This window comes from Malaclemys terrapin, chromosome 2 (genome assembly GCF_027887155.1).
Source record: "Malaclemys terrapin pileata isolate rMalTer1 chromosome 2, rMalTer1.hap1, whole genome shotgun sequence".
In the NCBI taxonomy this organism is placed as follows: Eukaryota; Metazoa; Chordata; order Testudines; family Emydidae; genus Malaclemys; species Malaclemys terrapin.
In genome coordinates, this window is record NC_071506.1 from 270,988,755 (window position 1) to 271,011,807 (window position 23,053).

General features: G+C 40.3%; 1 protein-coding gene across 8 annotated transcripts in view; it reads left to right on the forward strand.

Annotated features, from left to right (window-relative positions):
• Window positions 1–23,053, forward strand: part of KMT2C (lysine methyltransferase 2C) — a 315,048-nt gene that overhangs the window by 111,886 nt on the left and 180,109 nt on the right. For all 8 annotated transcript variants that reach the window (XM_054021175.1, XM_054021174.1, XM_054021178.1 and 5 more), the window contains 3 exons: window positions 6,481–6,687; window positions 10,605–10,750; window positions 12,731–12,840. In XM_054021175.1, the coding sequence (XP_053877150.1) occupies window positions 6,481–6,687; window positions 10,605–10,750; window positions 12,731–12,840 (463 nt within the window). The remainder of the gene's footprint in view (window positions 1–6,480; window positions 6,688–10,604; window positions 10,751–12,730; window positions 12,841–23,053) is intronic.

Below are 23,053 nucleotides of genomic sequence, written 5' to 3' on the forward strand. Positions count from 1 at the left end.
TTTTCATCTCCATGAGATGTTCTGATTTATCTGAGCACATACCATTGAGATGAATGGGAGACTTCACATCTGCAATCCTCCTGTGTTTCAGAGGGTTGTGCAGAACGCTCCCTGCTAACACTGGACCCCAAAGTGGAGTACAGAGTCTGGGACTCCCCTCCATCTCCCCTTGCTGCCTCCAGCTAGGAGATGTGTTCCTAACAGCCCACTGGTTAGCACCTTCCTTCCTCCATGTTGCTCCTCTACTATTGGGCAGGTAGAGCATGAAGGGGCCAGGAGGAGGACAGCTGATAGCAAAATGGGAATGAAGAGTTTCCAGGAAGACTCCAGGTGTCTCCCATTGGTGTGCTCCCCCCATCCTCAAAAAGCCAAAAGAAACTAACTGCCTAAAAACTTCATTAACATTGAGGTAAGGTTGACTTCAGTGCCTCATGCTATTGCAGAATGTTGAGTGCACCTGGACTTAAAGTTAGTGATCCATTTGGATGAAGATATAACTCTCTTCATATCTGAATGTGAGATGAGATAATGTTCTGCAAGTAATCCCGGCACCGGTCAGTATGGCTGTTCCTAACACAGTAAAGAGCAGTTGGAGTGCATGCAGACAAAGGAATGAATATAATTATGTGGGGCACAGCATACAACATGAAAAGGCTCGTTTACATTGTCATTCCTTGTTGTAGCCACAGGGCAGCCATGGCTGAAATGGTATCTTGCCAGTGGCTTTTCAGGGTGGGGCTGGTATGCACTTCCATGTTGTATGTCTGGCTTTTCAGAGGTTTAAGTAGAGGTGCACTTGACTTTGGCGAACGGGAAAAGGTACTATTGGGCAACCTTAACTTTGTGTTAATTTGTGAATTGTACCTTCATTTTCTCGTTGACTGTTTGCGAGCAAGCAAGAAGAGCTTGTTCTTCTCTTGTAACTGAATAATGTGCAACCACTTACACCATACTGCATGTGCTGAAATGAAATCGTCTGAACAGTAAAGTCTGTGTTTTAGGAGTGCTTCTAATGAATGTATGTCACTACTTGAGTGGAGGAAACCATGATTGTTTTTCTCCTTTCCTCCATAACCAGAACCTTTTTCATTCTAGGGCTTTTTTGGTGGTAATTTTATTTCTGGTTGGAACATGGATGAGTGGGAGGACTCAATAAATGTGACTGGCATCTTAGTTTGTTGTCAGGGATTTGGGTAGGTTCTGCTGTTGGGATGGATATTGGTTCAGATTGCCCTGAGGGACAGGGACTTAAAAGGTCAAGCTGCTCTACTGAGCATGTTTTTGAGCTCACTAGGTTTTGTGGTAGAGGGTACAGGTTTAGCAGCTGGAAGTTTGGGTCTCCATTTATGGTTTCTCAACAGGCCCTTGACTAGGAGCAGACATAATCCTTACTAGGTATGTCTATGCTGCATTTTAAAAGCCGTGGTAGTGAATCACAGAGTCCAGGTGTACAGGCTCAGGCTTGTGCTGTGGCACTAAAAACAGCAGTGTAGATGTTCCAACCCGGGGTGGAGCTCAAGCTCTGAAGCCTGGGGAGCCTAGGTGAGTTTCAGAGCCTGAGCTCCAGCCCAAGCCCAAATGTCTACACAGCTGTTCTTAGCACCGTAGCGTGAGCCCAAGGCTGTAGACCTGAGCTCTGAGACTCACTGCTGTGGGTTTTAAAACGCAATGTAGACATACCCACTGCCCTCGATCAAAGTATCCTTCCCAACCACCATTGTGAAGTATATTGTATTCTAGTTGTCCTCGTTGATGCCATTTTTTATGGTGTGTGTGTGTGTGTGTGAGAGAGAGAGAAACAAACAATATGAAACACTCTTGATAGCTTCTGTCTTCTCAAAGAGTCTACACTACAAGCTCTACAATGGCACAACTATAGACACTTCCTACAGCAGCAGCAGGAGTTCTTCGTCCACCTCTTTGAGGGCAGTAGCTAGGTTGATGGAAGAATTCCTCTAGCGGCGTCTACAGCAGGGCTACGTAAGTCGTCTTAACTATGACTGTTAAGGGTGTGAATATTTCACAGCCTGGAGTGACAAAGCTAGGTCAATTTAAAGCCATGTCTGCACTATGAATTTACATCGGTATAACTACGTTGCTCACAGGTGTGAAAAATCAACACCTCTGAGCGACGTATTTATAACGACGTAACCCCCTGTGAACACAGCGCTATGTCGACAGGAGGGTTTCTCCCACTGGCGTAGGTGCCGACCTCTCCAAGAGGTGGTAGCTATGTCGACAGGAGGGTTTCTCCTGTCGACATAGCTACCACCTCTTGGAGAGGTCGGCACCTACGCCAGTGGGAGAAGCCCTCCTGTTGGCTTAGGTAGCATCTTCACTGAAGACTTTCTATCATGCTGTAATGTTTAAGTGTAGAACCTTCCTAGGCCTAAAGCAGTATTATTATTCCATCCTGAATGGCAGTGGGCCATGCTCTGGATTTTAAGCAGTATATAAGAGAACAGAATTTGGCCCAAACAGCTGAAGAATTAAATGATGAATTTCTATCCATTTTAACAATATCTGGAACAGCATAAAGATATAGGTATAATAGTGGTCTGCTTGCTTTTCCATTTCAATAAATTATGAAGAGATCAGTAGGTGGCATGTTAACTTGCTCATTATCCCCATTTTAAAATATTACTCTGTTCTGTAAACATCTGAAATCTGATCACAGGACTTGATTTTATGAGTCGCTGAGTTTCCTCAACTCCGCTGTCTTCAGTCTGAATTGAGATCTCTTCTCCACTTCCCTTAAAATAAACTGAATATTGATATATGGGAAAGGGCTTGTATTTTTAAATTGTCTGTCTCTGTCTCACGTGTTAGTAAAAGAAATTAGCCTTTGTCTATACAGACAGGGTTTAAAATATTTATGAAACACTAATTAGCTAAAGGGTAAGGGAGTATCTACAAAGGGAATTACATTCCAGAATAGCTATTCCTGATTAACTCAGTGTGTGGATGCTCTTATTCTAGATTAGTTTAATCCTTGTAGATTAACTTAATTCAGAATGAGGCTACTCTTATCAGGAATAGCTATTCTGGAATAATAACTCCCTGTGTAGACAAGCCCTGCATCTGTTATTCCTAGGTTAGCACAGAAGATGAGAAGGCAGACTTCCATGAAGAATGTGTGCGCACGTGACACACACCCACACCTCCCTTCCAAACCGCTGAGAAGTGGAGGCTTCGGAGATTTCTACTAGGATTCTATTCATGGGTTCTGGTGTGGTTGGGGGGTATCTTTCATTTAAATGTCTGGCTATTAAATACTTGATAGAGTTGAAGCCCAATTGCTCCATATTTCTTTTAGAAATGAGAAGCTTTCTTTTTCTCCTTCTGCCTCAATCCTAGAGTCCTTTTGGCTTCTGAGAAAACGTCGGATCTCTATTGTTCGATTCCTTCCCAGATTCTTGGCTCCCGAATGGGGGAATGTGTGTCTGTTACTGGGCCCTTAAACCAAGGCTGCTGCTTTTTTTCTTCCTCTCTGGATACACCAGTGCTTACATCAGCTGCTGTGGTTCATAGCTTTTCCCAAGCAGTAGCATGAAACTGACATGATTCTTTACATTTGCACAGATGTGCACACCATTCTGAATAGCAGTCATGAAACTGACTAATTTTGTTAATTTCAACCTATTGCTGCTTGGGAAAGCTGCAACCTGCAGCAGAGACCCTGCAGCTGTCTCCAAACCTAGAAAGTCCAGTAGTGCACCAGTACTGGGTTATATAATAGCATCATATTTTAAATATCTTCTATTTCATTCTTTATGCATCGTAATGTTTTGTTTGCAATTTTGACTGTTTTACATTGAGCAGGTTTTTTTGTTTAACTATTCATAATGATCCCAACAACTTTTGTAAGTTGTTCCAGTTAATTTATAGACCAGCCACATGTGTATGAGTAGTTCAAATTATTCCTTCCAATGTGGAAAACTTGCATTTGTAAACGCTGAGTTTCATCAGCGAGTGTGCTGCCCTTTCACCTACTGTTAAGTTCCTTTGAAGTCTCTCACAGTCCTCTTTAGGTTTGACTACCCTAAATAATTTTGCCACCTGATCTGCAAGCTATGTGTATGAGGGCAACTCACATGTTTTCACCTAATACTCTGATCGAGCCATATTCTCTGAAATATGAATAGCTACTAATTTGTTGCTCTGCCATATAACATTTGAAATTACATTTACATGTACAGCCTGGAAGAGAGATCTCTCTCATCTTTATGCCCTCTTCATGGAACTTAGGTTTTTCTTTCTTCAAAACATTTTTTGTCTTCAGGCAGATTCTTGTAAAGATTTCTGAAATTAATCCATTGCCTAGTACGCAGTTATGAGCAAAATCTCTCCTGTGGGTTGTACTTTGTAAGTATAGGCCAACACCTATCCCGTGTCAAGCAGGATCACTGGGGGCTGGAGATGGGTCAACATGGGGCATGAATATGCTCTAAGGTTCTCCCCTAGAGCAGCAGGCTGGGGTCTTCTCTAGCACTCTCTTGAATGCTATGAGGGGGATCCAGCTAAAGCTCCTGTTGAAGCAACCTGTCCCCAAAAGGTTGTGGTCTGCCAGTTTGGCATGACCAACTCCACATATATGGTACAATTGGTAGCATGTTGCTGCTTCTTGGGCCACTGTTAAGAAGTGCTCCAGAAAATCGTGTCTTCCTGTTCAGCCTTTCCATATGAGACAGACCGCTGTGTGCTAGCAGGATGTCTCAGGGACCTTCTCTGCACCCAGTCCTCTTCCCCATCTTCCCTTCCCCAGTGGCATTGTATTGTAAGGGCAAGATTTTGTCCAGTCTCAGAGTACATTAAGTCAAGGTTAAATGGCTGTATTGGACTGTCATAGTCCTCTGTTCCAGGCTGCAACTTTTCCCTTTTTAGTTCTTCTTTCTTCATTGTGCTATTGTTGCTGCTTGTACCTGACTTTGGGTATGTCTATACTAGAAATGCTGCAGCACCACAGCTGCAGCACTGTAGTGTAGCTGCTTACCAAAGCAATGGAAGGGGTTTGTCCATTGGTGTAGTAAGTCCACCTATCCGGGGGGCAGTAGCGAGGTCGACAGTTTTCTTCCATCAACCCAGCAGTGTCTATAACCGGAGCTTAAGTCGATTTAATTATATTACACAGAGTGTCAAATTTTTTGCAACCCTGAGCAATGTAGTTAAGCTGTCCTAACTTTGTAGTGTAGACCAGCCCCCTGACTAGCAGTGCAGACAATCTGTTATTTTTTCCAAGTCCTGGTGAACACTGTACTGTAATTGGATCTCCAGGGGACTTTTTTTATTTTCAACTTACTGCTCCCAAAGTCCAAATATGCCACTTCAGAGATGTGCTTAAATTCTATTTAAATTGAGCTCTTTCCAAACCAGGCTTCCACCCAAGTGCCAGATTCCCTTAGGCACATTTTGGTGATCACAGGGACATAAATACACATTAAAAAAGTTGCTCACTTAGGCGTAAAAACATGTTAAATGATTTTTCTCTTTACACAGTTTTTATGCAAATTTTAAAAAGTTCACATTTTAGGTTTGTGAATGTGGTTGTTTTAGAAATATTGTGCAGTAACCTCCATATGATGTGACACAAGGAGTGCTGCCAGAACTGTCATTATGTTTTGAGTGTTTATTATTTGCAATCTTGTATTCAGGGATAACTTACTTAACAGGTCATCGCACTAAATACCTGTAAGTTTCCTCAAGTATAAGTTTAGGCTGCTGTATTTTTACAGTGTTTGTGTTAAATGGATATATGTATTTGTATATGATATGTAGCTATAACCTGTCTTTATGTAGTCATTGCTGTGAATGTTCCATTATTCCTATCTTCCCGTTAATTTTTTTAAATGTGTGAGTGATGTTTTGTGTACAATAGATAATGCATGCATTTGTATTGTAGATGCATGGTTATATGTTATACATATTGTGTTATAGGTATACGTGTGTATACGCACGCGCGCACACACACACACACACACACACACACACACACACAGTATGTGTATGTAGTGTCAGTGCGGTGAGTTTTCCACTATATTATCTTTTTAGTGGATATGGGATTTTAATAAGGTAGTTCATCTCTTTCCCCTTCTCCCCCACCACTCCTTTCTTTCAGTCACCACCATTTAGATTTGCACACACCTTTTGGATACAGTAGAATATGTGAAGTTTTTTTCCCTTGATAGACTAAGGGTTTTTAAGCATAGGAAAAATAAAAAATCTTTATTAACTTGGGTGTTTTCTACATTGTTAACAGAGTTCTGTGGAAAAAAAACAAAACTACTGTTACCTAACTTTAAATAATATATTTAGTAGTTAAATTGCAAATTTATTTAAAGATTCACTTTAAATTATTGTTTATATTTTATTTATTGTACTTTGCATTCTGTTTGAGGAAAGTCAGATTGATACAAAACATGATAATTAATAGGAAATCCCCCAGATTATCCTGGTTTAAAAAAAGTTTCCTCTGCTTTGCAGCGAACAACTCTGCGCCTTTTGTTACTGTGGTGAACGAAGCTCATTAGGACAAGGAGAATTAAAACAATTCAGTCCAACGCTAGCGTTTATCATCCCCGGGAAGAACCAGCCTTTAAGTAAGAGTGAAACCAACGACAGCAGCGATGGAGCTTATGAGAGAACTCCAAGGCAAAACTCAGTGCCACGCAAACAAAGGGGACAGAAGAAGTAAGTCTGTTTCATCATAAAAACTTCTGTCATGATTTTGTTGTGTTGTTGATTTATTGTAGAGAGGCCAGAAAGCATATATGCAAACATTGTGAGTGATAAGTGAATAATTTGAAAATTTGAAATTATTTTAAAACCACATGATGCTTAGTATTATTAATCTGTGTTTGAAAAATTGCAAACGATGTCAGAAAAATAGCAATCTTTCTTCTGCTACTTATTGTTAAGGTTTTTTCCCCTAGAAGTGAGAATGTGTTCTTTTTTTTGGAGAGTACAAAAATAAGAGACAGACTTTCTTTAAAAGTACAAATGTATTTGTACTCTTGAAATATCTTAGAGAGAGCATGCAAAAGAACAGAAGAGGAGTAACCAATTAACCAGTTGATTTGTAAACTGTTGTGTTTGTGTACATTGGGGAGACAAGACATTTGTGCGTGTCACCTTGTAATCTTTCTTCCTTGGCCCCCTCCAAAAATAATCCTTGTGACTGTGAAAAGCAACGTGCTATGTGAATACAGTATATTCTACTGTGATTAGAACTCTGTTGGTTGTTTTTGTGTATGTCAATGTTCTGTTTTTAATCCATTGAAGTATAGTAGTATCCCAGGTGCCTTTTGCAATACAGCACTTTTTAATAGCTATTTCTGAACAATTACATTCACGTACACATCCCTGTATGGTCCATGCTGAAAGGTTATTGAATATATTTATGGAAATGAAGTTTAAAATACATCCATAACTGCGAATGCAGATTTTTTTAGTATTTGCATAATGGAATAGATTTTTCTTAATATATATTTGGATTTTGTAATTCTGGGTTTTTGCCGTTACCATGGTTAGATGTGTTCTTGTTTCAGAGCTGTCTTGCTAATATGTGGATTCAGTTGTGCTGGCTGATTAGTAGAGGTTTTTGTAGCCTATGGGAAACTGCAAAATTAATTTAGCTTGGAACAACTAAACAGCTCTGTCCCTTGAGGGTGATGATGTAATCATCCCCAAGTGCCATGCTGGCTAACATCCAAGTTTAAGTACTAAAGCATTGTTGTGTTGGAGTTTTCTGATTGGTTGCTAGCTTTGGACTGCTGCCAATACAGTGAAGAAGTGAAGTAGGAAATGAAACAATAACAAAGAGAGGCAGCCTTTTAAAAGGATTTAAGGTGGTACATTTTAAGGAATCCTGAATTATCAAGGCATATGTAGCATTAAAAGTACTGTAGACATTTAAATTTAAATTCATATTCAGATTAGGTTTATTCAGTTTAGATAAATTTTAGTTTAATAGCCCTTAATTAAGTATGAATGCTGAATCTCTATATAAAGCTGGCGGTGATTTTATTCATTTGATATTAAGGAACTATAAACACAAATTTAAAAAAACAGTTACTCAGATTTCCTTATTATGAAATCTGATATGAATGTGTAATTCTTTTTTAGATAGGCTCCTGTTAACTGAATTACTATGTTAATAGTATCTGGCTTGACTGCATCTAGGGTTACTTGCCCTTTTGGGGTAGAATGGGTTAATTTAATACATCAGTTCATAAGGCGACTATTTTGTTCATAGTAATAGGTTTTAGTCTTGAAGGTTTTGTTTTCTGATGTTGCACACTTTTTTTTGTTATGACATAAGTCATTAGGATATAACTTAGTGCCAAGGATTGAAAACTTCACCCACTCACCAATAATGAGAGAGAAGCTCTTCTTGACAGATGTGGGGGGGAGTGGTCTTAACCATCAATTTTTGCACAGCTTAAGCTTTCACTTACATTCACCCCCCCCCCCCCACACACACACACACACGTCTCCTTGCCCTTATGTTTCTGGAGGTAACCTTCGAAATAAGCCAAATGTAAAATGAGAGAATTTTTCACTCTAAGTCAGCACACAGCTCTGTTGCCTGCTGTAGCTCATAGCTTTACCAGCAATAAGGTAAAATTAACATAAATTTGGTCAGGTTCACTGTTCTTTTTCAGAAGGGTATAAGCATCATGAAACTGTCAAGAACTATAGCAGTTTCATGCTGCTGCCACTGTCAACATCTATGAACAGCCACGGAGGCATATGCTTGATTTATTAATGAATAGGGGACTGCCAAATTCACGGCCATGAAAAACACGTCACAGACTGTGAAATCAGAGTTCCCCAGTGAAATCTAGCTATTGGAGGGGCGGAACAGGGCAGGCCTGGGGGCACCCCAGCTGGGGGCTCCTACCATTCATTGGGATCCAGCTGTTAGTCTGCCAGGCTGGAGAGGGACAGGACTTCTCCTTCGTGGCTGCTCTTGTGGGGAGATCAGACTGAAGGCAGCAGCCACAGAGCTTCCTGCAGTTCAGAGATTCCCAGAGGTGGAGGTGGGTCTGATCTCCCCCATGCTGCTGAGAGTGCCCCAGCTGGGGACTGCTAGTCCCCTCGGGGCTGGGGTGGGACAGGACTTCCTCTTCCCTTGCACGGCCACTCTCGGGAGATCAGACCCACCTACCTCTGGGAACCTCCCCCAGCTGCAGGAAGCTCTGTGGCTGCTGACAGCTCTGAAGATTCCCAGCAGCACGGGTGAGATCAGAGCCATCTCTGGGAATCTCCCCCAGCTGCAGAAAGCTCCGCAGCTGCTGTGAAGTAAGGGTGGAAATCCTGCAACTCCCTATATCAGCTTTGTGACACCCCCCCACAACCCACTTTTGGGTCGGGACCCCCATGATTACAACACCATGGAATTTCAGATGTAAACATCTGAAAATGTGAAAGTGGCCAATTTTAAAACCCTCTGGTTGTGAAATTGATCAAAATGGACTGGGAATTTGGTAGGGCCCTAATGAAGAAGGAACCAATAAAAGATTGAGACGACCCAAATTTCAGCACCCCCCTCCATGGCAACCACTATGGTAGCTGAGGGGAGTAGACATCTCAGTAAGGCTTAGTGCCATGCTTTAAAAATCCAAGGCAGAAACTTTATTTTTAAGTGGGGTTGAGGGAGTCAGGTTTCTCTGGTTAATGGGTTAGTGAGTCTGATGTTTAGTGGATAATTTTTTGGTAAGTTGGGTTAAAAAGCCAGAAAGAAGGATACCCTGTGCTCAAATAGTATACTGTGTTGTTTGTGGGTTTTTTTTAAATAGGTTTGATAGATTCTTCCATTTCATCATAATCTAGTGCTTTTTGTGTCATTAAATTCTCCTTTTCTACCCTCTTTCTCTTACACTTTGCTATTTTGTGAATTTCGGTTGTGTGGGACAAAGACATCTGCTGCCATATAACCTTCTCCCTTCTTGGCCTTTTTCACCCTTCCCCCATACACACTAGCTGTCTGCTATCCTAGCAGCTTACCACTGTCTGGTAGGGCAGAGTCTCCTTTGAGAATATTGTCAATGCTATAGCACAGACCAGCTGTCGAGGCTGCAGAGAGGAAACCATAAGAAAGCTGCAGCTGACACCCTCTGTTTATACCACCTCCCTCTCTTTGTTCCAGGTTTTCCCATTTCCCCAGAGAAATATCCCTTCTTTGCCTGGATCTATATCTGCCTGTACTTACCTAACAATTGTCTTCTGGAGATGAAGCAAGTCAAATAAAAAATGCAGTTTGAAAAATTTTAGTATGTATATCCTGAACAATGAGACGGTCAGACTGGACAAAGGGCCATTTAACACAGTCATTTTTTTGTGGTGCATATGACTTTTAACTGAAAGCATTGTTCTTCATTTTCTCCTATTGATATAAATACTGTGTCAAAATTCAAGAAACTGGGCTATTTCCCCCCCCCTTTTTTTTTTCCTTTGATGTATATTTTATCACACTTAGGAAAGCTCATTTGAGGCATTCTGGTTTTTTTAGATCATTTAAAAATCACGTAGCTAATTGAGTTATAAACTTAGACTGTTTTAATTGCAGAGTTACCTACCCACATTTTTTCTCTCCTTCTCTACAGAGAGAGACCTCGACAGAGTATAGCATCATGTACAAGTGTAAGCACTCAAACTGCTTCTGATGATCAGGTTGTCAAATTCTGGGATGAACTCAGTTTAGTTGGCTTACCAGATGACATTGATGTCCAAGCCTTATTTGAGCCAACAGGTGGGTATACGTTGAGCTATTAATAGTAGGTGGTACGTATTTATAATGGTTTAACTGGAATTCAAATTAAACTTTTGTTTAAATAATTCTTTAGTTTGGTATAGTGATTGCCTCTTTGGGGGGAGTGAGGAGCAAAGGAGAAAGAAACAGAGATAATACTTCAGAGTTCAAACTGTCATTTTATTCAACTCCTAAAGGCCCAGTCCTACAAAGTCTCCTTCTCATGTGGCTTCACTGGGGCTATCTGAACAAATAACAATTAGTCATGAGAGGAAGGGCTTTCAGGATCAGGTCCTAAGATTGTAATATACATTTTTAACTTTAATGTTTCATTTAGATGTCTGTCAGAAAAATCAAGAAGCATTGGGCTATTTTCTCAGAACATTTTGGTTCAAATGTTGCCCTACCAGCAATCTACACCATATGCTTATGTATAGGGCCCTATCAAATTCATGGCCATGGAAAACGTGTCACGGACAGTGAAATCTGGTCTGCTCCTGTGAAATCCAGTCTTTCGTGTGCTTTTACTCTATACTCTACAGATTTCATGGGGGAGACCAGCATTTCTCAAATTGGGGGTCCTGACCCAAAAGGGAGAATTTCAGGGGGGTTGCAAGGTTATTTTAGTGGGGGTCACAGTATTGTCACCCTTACTTCTGCACTGCCTTCAGAGCTGGGTGTCTAGAGAGTGGCGGTTGCTGAATGAAGAACCAGCTCTGCAAGCAGCAGCACAGAAGTAAGGGTGGCAATACTATCCTCTAGCCGATCAAAGCAAGTTCGATATCACGCGGTTTCACCTATAACGTGGTAAGATTGTTTGGCTCCCGAGGACAGCGTTCTATTGGGATAGTGGTGTATTATCTCTGGACTGAGCTTAGTAGTAGTGTCACTTTTTTCCCAAATTCTCTGAAAATTGGTTTCAAAATTTGATTGCAAAGAAACCTCTTTTAAATGAATTAAAAAAAAAAAATTAGTGTGGAGTCTGGTTGCCTGATGTCGAATAAATTTTAATTCTTCCAAGTCATCACTATTGGAAAATGCTTACAATTATTTCTTTCTATTTACTTTCAGTCCCTTTTTTGTGTTACTAAATGCAGAGTTGCAATATACAGTTTATATGCTTAATAGCAAATTCCAAGAGGTACATACCATGAGTCTTATATGGTATGTCAGCATAGAATACCTTCAGCTGAGGCGAGAAATATTAGCAGTTTGTCATTATACCATATCCTTATGGTTTTCATTCTTTTGCCAGCAGCTGAACTGAAAGCCATTTTAACAGGTACTTTGAGTCCTGGAAGTTCTATTTTTGTAGTCTAAGTTTCCCAATATGAGTACAGCAGGCTCTTAATTGTGAGTGTCTCTGTATAATGACAGCTCACTATTGTAATCACAGTGTTTTTACAAAACAATTTATGTACCAGCCCTGTGCTTGGCACCTTGTGATCTTTTTAAAATTATTATTTGTTTACGGTAGCACTCACAATGTGCTTGGTGCTTTCCCAACAGACAAAAGGAATTGATCCTGTCCCAAGGAGTTCAAAGGCTAAGGACAAATATACAGACAAACAGTTAAATAAGTGAGGGGCAAACTGAAGTTAACTTTGAGCGTATATGTACACACAGACATGTCACAGGTGTATTTGTATATTTTGGGGTACAAAAACTAGAAGCTGAAAGGTATATAAATGTGTGAAAACATCTGGGTTTTTTTATATATAATAAAAACTGCAGTATGTAGAGAAATCGTTGATTCCTTCCTCCCCCTACTCTTCCTGTTTCAGTAAAAGACTATTGTCCTAATTCTGCAAGCGCTTACCACTAAAATTAAGCTCTGTATTCTCTAGTAAGGATTGCAAGATCAGATCTGTTTTTTTTGTTTGTTTTTAAGGTTTTTCCTTTGATGCTTATTTTGAAACTCAACTGCTGCTTGGCAAAGTTGTAAAATTGTGCAATTCTTTCTCAATGATAATGCATTAGGTCACTGCTGGGCTCATCACCGCTGTGCAGAGTGGTCATTGGGAGTATGCCAGACTGAAGAGCAGCTATCGGTGAACGTGGACAAAGCTGTTGTCTCAGGGAGCACAGAAGTGAGTAGAAAAAAAAGAACATTTCCCCCAAGACTGTAAAATAAAAAAATAATAAATTTCAAATAAGAGTACAAAATGTCACTCACTGAAAATACCAACTCCTAGAGCTTCGTTCTGCCTCCTACATTCACAGTAATGCTTTACTGTACAAGTAATCCGATTGTAATCTACAGTTGATTTCAGTGGGAAAACTTGTGGAGTATCAAGTACTACTCAGCTTGAGTTTGCATGGCAGAATCACTTCCGTGGTTATTAGAAGCTGGCAAGGGGTTCACAGGAAAAAAAATACACATGTTCAAATTAGCAAATGCCTTTTTCATCAACGCTAATATTCATCCTAGCCTTACAAGTGTATATAATCGGAGTGCAGTTAATATGGTGTTGATATACCCAAATATTCCTTAAAAAATTGCAATATAGGCATCCATGCTCTAGGACCCTGCAAGGTGGGAGGGTCCCAGAGCTCAGGCTGCAGCCCAACCCCGAACGTCTATACTGCAATAAAACAGCCCTGCAGCCTAAGCCCAAGTCAGCTGGCATGGGCCAGCCATGGGTGTCCAATTGCGGTGTAGACATACCCTGAGGCAATCTAGCTGTAGGGGGGAACAGGTGCAGAAGTGTCTCCCAAGTGCTTGCAGGTTGCTTAGCAATTAGAGTGTGTTGTGTGACTATGATATCCACATGATAAATTGCATTTATCATGCACCTTTTAGGAAGTCAGCTGCATTCTGTCCACCAGGTCATCTGCACTAGGGCTATTTCTAACACTCAACTCCTGAACAGCATCAGACAACTGCCATTAGGGACAAATAAATAAACCAAAACTAAACTCAGCCATAAAAATGTTTTATCCAACAAATATACAAATTCCACCACAAAATTAAAATGGTGAAAGGGCAAAGATGGGGAAATATTCAACTTTAGACCCATGATTGATTTAAATAGTTATTTTTGATGAACCATTAGGGCTACATCTTAGTGCATTATATCATCTGAAAACCAGGAATCACTTCTGTATCAGTTGATCCAGATCCAGCTCTAGTAGACTGCAATATGTTGAACCTTAAATTTGTGTGACTTCATGTGTAGAAAAATTTATTTTAGAAGTTTCTGACATATTCATAATAACTTTTTTCTCCTTCAGAGACCTGTACTGTTGCAGTCAGGGTACTTAGGCAGCCTGCCTTCCAAGAGGAAAGGATAGGTAAAGCAGTCCCAATAAATACAGTGGCCCAGGTCGCCTTGAGGCTAAACTGAGGCCCTGCGTTAAGATTAGTGTTTGGTTAAGAACTGAAAATGTTTCCCTGAACTGCGTGCTGTGGTTTTTAACCTGAAACATTTGGTTTGCATCTGCCACTGTGGGGGGTGGAAGTAGGGAGCACTACTTCCCATGCAGCTGTGGGAGCAGCTCTGCAACAAGTCCTGAGCAGCTCCCTCATGGCTGCCTGCTGCTGTGCAGGAAGGAGAGAAGATAGTAGTTCTGGCTGCTTCATTGCCTGCTTCCCTGTCAGGTTGTGAGATTCTTGGAGAAAGCAGGATGAGAGCTCAACTGGCTCTGCCTGAGTCTAGGAGCCTGTCTAGCAAAGACGGGTCCCCGCCCTCACCTGGCCACTCAGCTTAGCCTGGGAGAAGTTGTGAAAAAAAGGAGAAGCAGACAGAACAACCAATTAGTTATTGTTCCCAGATTCTTTGCACCAGCCATAGGTTAGAGTAGCTTGGAGGCTGCTCTAAGTTGTACTAACTGTTTATGATTGACAGGATGTCCTAGGTCAACTGGTTATAGCTGGAGTACTGTGTGTTACAGCCACTTCCTCTGCCCACCCTCAGCACATCCCTCTGCACCAGTGACTGCAGCAAGGGAAACGTAGGAGCTGGTTATGCCAGCGCTGTACCCACATTAGGGAATCCAGCAGGGGACCTGTGGGTGATTTCCACTGTCATTGCCACCTGAGCAATGCAAAGGGAAGAACAAGGCAGAGACTCTGTCCTGGAGTATTGACAGTAATGTTTGGCTCTCAAACTGAAAAGGTTTACATTACCTGCAATAATGTATTATTATATAACAATAGACAATATAATAATCCTCCAAAATACTTCTATATACATGCGTAGTATTATGTAATATATTTTGGCAGCTGTTCATTTGATATATCTTTGTATTTACAGCTGTTGCATTGTGCATACTTCAAATTTTGCTTTTCTGGTGTTATCCTCCTTTAGTTTTTTGTGTTCTAATGCTATAAATGTTCTGGATGCTGCTGGCAATACAGGTGTGAGTATGTGGTTAGGTTTATTTAGATGGTTTTCCATAAAACAATTTGTAGGTTGTTTCTTTAACGGGCCATCAAACTTGCTCTTATTTTTTCCTTGGCAGTCCCCCTGGCATTACATGAGTTTATGATGTGGTCTACTGCAGTAACATCTTTGCCCAACTGAGAAGGTGTTTTCTCCATTCCTTTCGTTACTTGTGCAGATTAGTTCTGACATGCAAAGAATGTTTTTTGTTAGCAAGATTGTGGGTTTTTTTATTCTCTATTTTGCTGGGAACATCTTGTAGGTTTTCTTACCTTAAGGGTCTTTTTAATTTGGAATTTGCATTATTGTTTCTCAGTACTTGAGATATCTGTTTCTGATTGTCTTTTAACTGGATTTGACAGTGTTTCTTATTACTCTGTTTACCAGTTGAGATGTCCATTTGGCTTCATTGAACTTGTGATTGCATTAATAAAGCTTATGTGAGCATATTTTCACTGACCTGTTTCAAAATGTTTGTGTAAATCATTTTCTGTTTCCACTTGGCTCTTACTTTCTGCTGGGTTAAAACTTTTAAGTGTAATCCACACCTCCGTCCAAGGCTTTCAGTGTCTCTGCATGTTTCACAAAATGTTCTGCTTATATTTTCTCTTCTGTGATCCACCCCTTTGTTTCACTGGTTTTGAAGGCATTAGAATTTATTTGTTCAGACGTATGACAAATTCATTTCTTGTATTTTTTTGCCTAGTTCTGTGTTAGTTGCTTTGACTTTGTTACCCAGTCTCCATTCTGTCTCTGATTATTGTTGATATATCCATGATGTCTTGTTTTTTCATGGCTTAGGGTTAGAGTTATTTTATTTCATAGCAGACAAGTAAGTGACCAAATAGACCATTATATGTTTGGTAATGTATGTGCCCTGGCACTTAATGTGTAGTCTAGCTGAGTCCTTTTACCCCTTTTGTTCATCTTACCCACCTGAGTCAAAGAGAGAGTTTCTCAAGACCACTCTTCAGGTTAAAAAATTACATGTCCATGGGGCTCCAAGATCATTCTTTTAGGTTCAATATGATGTAAACTCCAGAGAGATACATTCCAGCTCTTACATTTCGGATGTCTTTTTTGAAAAGGCTTTTGGCATAAAATCCAGTCTTGCTTGTATATTTGGATCACCATATTTTTCTTAAAACTTTGTGTATATATAGTTTCCAGTTATTTCATTGAATGCAAAATATAACTAAACCACTAATATTTGTTCCTTAAAATGCTCTATACAGTATATGAAAATAAGGGCTGAAATAATGAAACAAAGAAGTAGCCACATTGTTAATTTGATAGAAGACTGGAAGATCAGACTTTAGCCAGAGACACAGGGTAGAGCAAGAGATTTTCACAAGTCTTTTTAGGTGAGAAATGAAAGTCCAGTATTATGTGGCTGTACCTACTAAACTAAACCAAACAAAACTATTAAAAAAGATACAGAGCTTTAAAAGGTGAGAAAGAGAAGTATCCTGCTTTTGTCTGTACCTCTGGCTCCAGTCTTTTGCATCTCTAACTGCATCCTTGATCATGCTGTCTTGATGCTTGGTACCTTGATACAGGGTGCATTTCCAATTTTAATTCTAATTAAATTGGGGGCCTCCAGGGATTACAGCTGTTGAGTTTTTAACAAAGATTATTTTGAAACATTTTAAAGTATTTTAAACACTGCTTTGTAATTTCCATGTTTAATTTACATATTTTGATGAGATGAGTGTTTTCCTGTGTTCTGCTAACGCAGTGTAAAAATTGTTGCTTGTTTGCATTAAATGGCTCAATTCAGGACATGGTACCAGTATAGAAGGATACGGGCTAATGTCACCACAGTCAGGAACTGCTGTCTAATGGAACTATTTAAAATGGCCAATTCTCCTTCTCTGGTTTCTTCTGGAAAAGGGAAAGACTTCACTCCTGAGTATGGCACTCCCCCTCTTCTTGTTCTTTTTATTTAATACTGTAGTTGTGTATGGAATTTCATAGTAAATAAAATGACACAATCCATATCCAGAGGAGCTTGCATTCTAGATTAAAGCAATATATGTCAAAAGGTATAATGGAGAATGTTGGGAAAGGTCTAGGGAAGGATTGGGTGGACACACTGTTAATAAGACACACGAATAGCGTTTGGTGGCGGTTTAGCAAGTTGTATGTTAGTTATGTTGAAATAAGGGTGTCTGTTTTTTAACATCACTTTTTTTGTTCTTGTTGATCTTAGAAGGACTTAATGGCATTTGAATTGCTGCCTTTACACACACCACACAATAAAGAAGTTGCTGTAGCGGTAACTTTCCCAACCACCCTTCTCTTCTGATAGCATTTAGACAGCAGCCTACAAAGCTAGGAGAGCTCACTCATCTGGAGCACAGAGGCTGAAGAAAAGTGGTACTGAAGGAAATCAAGAGGGCATGTGTTTGTATCTCCTGAAATGCGAGTAGGTAGGAAGTCATTTAAATGGGATGTGTGAAACAGTCCTCCCAATCCACTGTCTCACCTTTTCCACTGTCTTCAATTCAAATTCACTGTATCTCATTGGTCACAGAGGACATGTACAGCTCTGCCACTCCCTGTTTATCCAGTTTTGTCTTTTACTGTGTTATCCTCTATCCCTCCATTCCACCAGTGATGACAGCCTTGTCTGCCCACTTGTGTACTGCTCTTACAATTGTCTTCAAACCTTCTTCCATGCTACCACTGTGCATGAAATGCCCAACCTGAACTGATCCGTAAAGCCACTACCTTTTCCTCCTTCATATCCCTGCTCAAGGCTTACTACTTCTGTGATTCTTACCAGAAGGGGCAGGTTATGGGGAACTTTGGTACAGCTTAAATGTTTTTAATATTTTTTTTTAAATAGTATATAAATGTCAATATTTGAATGCATCTTTCTCACCCTTTATATGTTTCTTGTCGTCTTGAGATTTGTCTACAGTTTTTTTTGGTGCTGATTTAACTAAATCAGTAGAAATATGGTTTAGTTAAATTGGTGCAACCCTCTAATGTGGACACTTATACTGGTATAAAGGCGTTTATGCTACTGTTGCTTATTATACTTATGTAGCTGTGTCCATACTAGAGAGATGCACCAAGTTAGGTAAATCATTTTTTCTGCTGATTTTAGTTAGATCAGTCCAAAAACTGTATGTAGACAAGGCCTTAGATACCTATATATCCATGACCCTCATTGTGACTTCTGGGAGCTATCATAATACCAACAACATATAACAACCAGTCCTCTAATTGCATAGTGCTTGTTTGCAGTGCATCAGATGAGATGACTGAACTCAGTTTCTCAGTGCTCTGAGTCCGTGTTCTTCCTGTCTCATAACTGGAAGGACTGTTGATTTTTATTTTTAAAAAAGGATAGGTCAGAAGTTCCACCTATTCTAACTTACACCTTTTCCCAAGCAGGATCATCATTACTCATCAGTGTTCAGAGCGTCTTAGTTTATGGCCTACCATCAGAAAATGCATTGAGCTGGGACTCAGGCACTCCTAGTTCTTTGAGCAGTGTCCCTGTCGGTGCTCCTCTTCAGGATGTGGGTGCTCTGTTTCAGGTGCACATGCACCCCTGGGCCTTTGATCGGAAATTTTTGGTAGAGATGCCTGTTTGGTCTGTGCACGTGCCCCACACATCCTCGTGCCCCACTCGGCGGATATATAGGGCTGGATGGGCGAACTGCTCTCGGTTCCTTCTCAACCGCCTTCAGTCTAGAAGTCATCTCGGGAATCATCCCTTCCTTAGGGGGATACTGCTCAGGAGTCTCCTGTCCCCATAGGGACACCACTCAAAGAAGAAAAAGTTACTCACTTTGTGCAGTAATTAGAGTTCTTTGAGATGTGTTCCCCTGTGAGTGCCCTCCTTCCCCTCTGCTTCCGAGTTTCCTTGTGGGACTTCATAGTAGAGAAGGAACTGAGAGTGGTTCACTCACACAGGCCTATGTTTCCTTGGAGCAGAGCATGAGGATGTATGGGGCGCATGCATGGGCTGAACATGCACTGCTACCAAAAATGTGTGATCAAAGCCCCAGGGGTTCATGCTCACCTGAAGTGGAGCGCCCATATGAGACACATGTCAAGGAACTCCACTTATTGCACAAGGTGAGTAACCTCTCCTTGTCCCAGCTCTCACTTGTACTTCCTCCAGGGCCATGAGCAAGTCACTTAACCTTTTTTGATACTGTTTTCTGATTTGCAGAATGGGGATAATACCTACCTCACTAGTCGGATTAGAGTTAATTAGGTCCTGTTTATAAAGTGCTTTGAATGTGGAAAATGTGGTGTAATTGCTAAGTATTCTTAGTATTAGTGGTAGTAGATTGATTTACATGGTGACTCATCTTTTCGAATGAATTGCAGAGCTCTCAGAAATTACTTTGTCTTTAGTGTCATCTAAATGTTTCTGTGTGACCCAAGCAACTATTTAAGGCATAAAATATGTATTCAGTGATGATCCTCTTCCTGATTTTCTCTTTTGATGTGATTGTTGAGTGTGTTATCCTCTTTGACACCATTATCCCATTGCGCCACTGAGCTCCCATATGGTACTTTTCTTAAATAATTGATTCCCCCAAACTAGAAACTGCTTCTACTTCTGTCTTACTAGACATTTTTCTATAGTTGTATTTGTCTTTTATTTTTGGTCCAGATGTGAAGCATTCTGGCAAAGTAGCCTCCTTTGCTTATACACTCTGTTGTCTATTATCATAATTGTAACTCTTCATTTGACATGATGGAGCAGGATGAGTGAGATTATAGGCAATATGCATGCTTCTTCATGAGACATACACTGTTAGTCAGTTTAATAGGCAGCAATATTCAAATACTAGCATACCCAGAAATTTTTACCCTGATGCGTTAGGTAGTTCAGTTTTCCATGGATTCCCTGTATATTATTTGCCAGTTTCTCCCAAGGATCGGGTGGTTCTCCTGCTATTCAGGATGACTGGCCAAACCACATTGTTGTACTTCAGAGTAAGGATATTATTGAGTCATTTACAATTTTAAATAATTTTTGTGGATAGTGATGTGATCCTCCATAAATTAGACTGTCCCAGGATATTTTGAATATTAGTAGGAGAATTGCTTTATTTTGTTTCCAGTAGCTGTGCTATCCCTTTGGCCACGTAAAGCCAGGTCATCAGCTGCAGAGAAACTTGGATCTGACCTTTCTCATATGCTATAAATGCAGCTTGTTAATTGCTTTCAACAACACTATGTTAATTTAGTCAAAGCTCACCTTCCACATTTTTCAAAATGGCCATCGCATCTTAAATTAGCATGGTTGTTTTTGTTTAATTCCTTGTACTTATGCGAGAGCACCTTTGTGTATCAACATAATTGCTGTTAACACAGCTCTGGTAATATTGTTTGTTGTTCAATTGTTGCAGTAGGGCCCAATACACAAGTCCAATTGAATGTTTTGTGTGTAAACATTAACCCATAGAATTTTGTATTTAAAATCTGATTAGTTGGTATTCGTCGTATGAACAATTTAAAAAATATTATTTTCTTCAAAGGAAAATAAGCTACATGGGGGTGGGGGTGAGGTGACAGCACATATTGACATGAGCACTGGTGTCCATTACTACCTGATGCCATTTGCAAACCAGCTGACTAGTGGCCAGTACCCTGGGATTGCTGGCTCTAAATAAATAAATAAATAAGGCAGCACCAGTGGAGAGGAGAGAGCTTTGTACCAGAAGGAGTTCAGAACTGGCACAAGGGAAGGACAGAGAGCTGGTAGCAGATTCTTTGAAAAGCGTGCACTAGAGTGGAGAAGCCAGGTCTGGGGTTAGAAGCAGGGAAATAGAGCCAGCATGTGAGGTAGGGAAAGAGAATTAAATCCTGAAACGGAAAGCTGGTCTACACTGGAAACGCTACATCAGCGCACCTGCATCAATGCAACTGGGCCCTGTAGCGCATCTGGTGAAGACACTCTATGCCGACAGGAGTGTTACCAGCTTTGCCCGTTACTTTGGGGTATGCTCATTTATTAGGGTTACTCTTCGGGGGATGGAGGGGTTCTGTACTTCTGTCAATGTACTGCTTGTGTCACTTGTGTTCTCATACAGAGTTCTACTTCTCCCTGCTGCAAGTTCCCTCCCAGTGGAGCTATCCTGCAGGACCTAGGTTCCCCAGGGCTGGGTTCTTCCAGCCTCAGAATCAGACGAACACACATGCACACAGTAACAGAGCGTGTCTGAGAGGACTGGGTTAATCAGCACTCCCAAACTGACCCCTTATATATCCCTGGTCTCAGTAGGCTGGGTTGAGCAGCACTTCCAAGCAAATGAGGCTAGGGGAGTTTCCTTAATTCCTTAATCCCAAGGGTTTAGGTGTGTCTCCCACTGCCTTTTCATTGCTTTTTGTAAGTCTTTTCTTCTAATGCAAATTTGGTTCAAGCAGAGGTTGGGGAAAGGGGGTCAGACAGGCTGGGTACTGCACCCTGGTTCCCCGAGAACACAGAGCTGCTAGGTAACATGAGAGAGCTTTCCAGTTGGCATAATTACTCCACCTCCACAAGAGGCTGTAGCTATGTCTGTAGGAGAACTGTCCACACCAGCACTTAGGCTGGTGTCACTTGTGTCGCTCAGGGAGGGTGGTCTTTTCACACCCCCGAGTGATGTAAATTATATCAACATAAAGTGGTAGTGTAGATCTGCCCTAAGTATTGAGATTAAAGAAGACACCCCCATTCCAGTCCTCAGTGCCCCCAAACACATACTGGCTCCAGGGGCGATAGAAAACTAGATCCTTCAATGTGTTGTGATTTCCCCCCCACCCCACCCAAGATGCTATTTTTTTGTACTCTTGACAATTCCCCAACTCAATATTTGTTTTTTAATATAATTTCTCAGTAATGAAGCAATGGATTTCAAACAAATAAAGGCTCCAAAGCTATTTAGAAGCATGAAGTTTTTTTCCCATTAGGATCTAACTATCTTAAAATGTCAGATTTTTGGGCTTAATTACTTGAAACCAATTTTCAGCTGTCCATGATTACCTTATAATTCAGAGATTTTCAAGTACAGTGGAATATTTTCACATTTGTCTTTATACCAAAGACAGTACTCAAATGTAAATATTTATGAAAATCCACTAATATTAAAATGAAATCAAGCCAAACCAAAAATGTCACCTAACCTAAGCAAGATTTTCAGCCTCCATATATTCCTGCTACTATTCTTAGATATATTCTATGAGTACTATAGGACTTACATAGATTCCACACTTGGACTTGCACCTTCATTGTATAAGAAAACTAAGGGTCCAAACTAAAATCTGCCTTCAAACGCAGAAGACAAAAAATATTTTTTTGGAGGACAGGGGCAGAAAGGGGCTGTCTGGTTAGCAAAAACAAATTAGATCTTTGGATCTTCAGATATGTACAATTAATGAGAAGGCTTCTGAAATAGATTTTAATGTTTTTTGTTTGTTTTTTATTTAAAAAGACAACGTAATTTAACGTATTTTTGAGTTTGATTTAATTGTTGCTCACTTAGAAATGTATGGATGATAAAGTACCCTATAAACTATATGTTATTGCAAGAAACAGCAAGGTGATGAAGGTGATATCGTAGGAATGCAGTAAGGTATTATAATTGAGTTGGGTTGAGTGATGATTATTTTCTTGGATTATCATGATTGATTCTTCTTTGATTCCTGTCAGCAGCAACAATGGGTCTGAATGAAGTTTATCCACCACTTTCTGTTTTGTACCAACTTCATGGCTTCATTCATTTTTAAAGCTTTTTGTTCTATTATGTCATTCTTCATTGTGTCTATCCAACACATCCTCAGTCTTCCTCTGTTTCTAGTTCCTTGCACTTTGGTATGTATCCTCATGTATGGTATCCTTTCCAGGTTCATTCTTGACATGTGTCCAAGTCATCACAATAATCTTTCTTAAATCTTATATAAA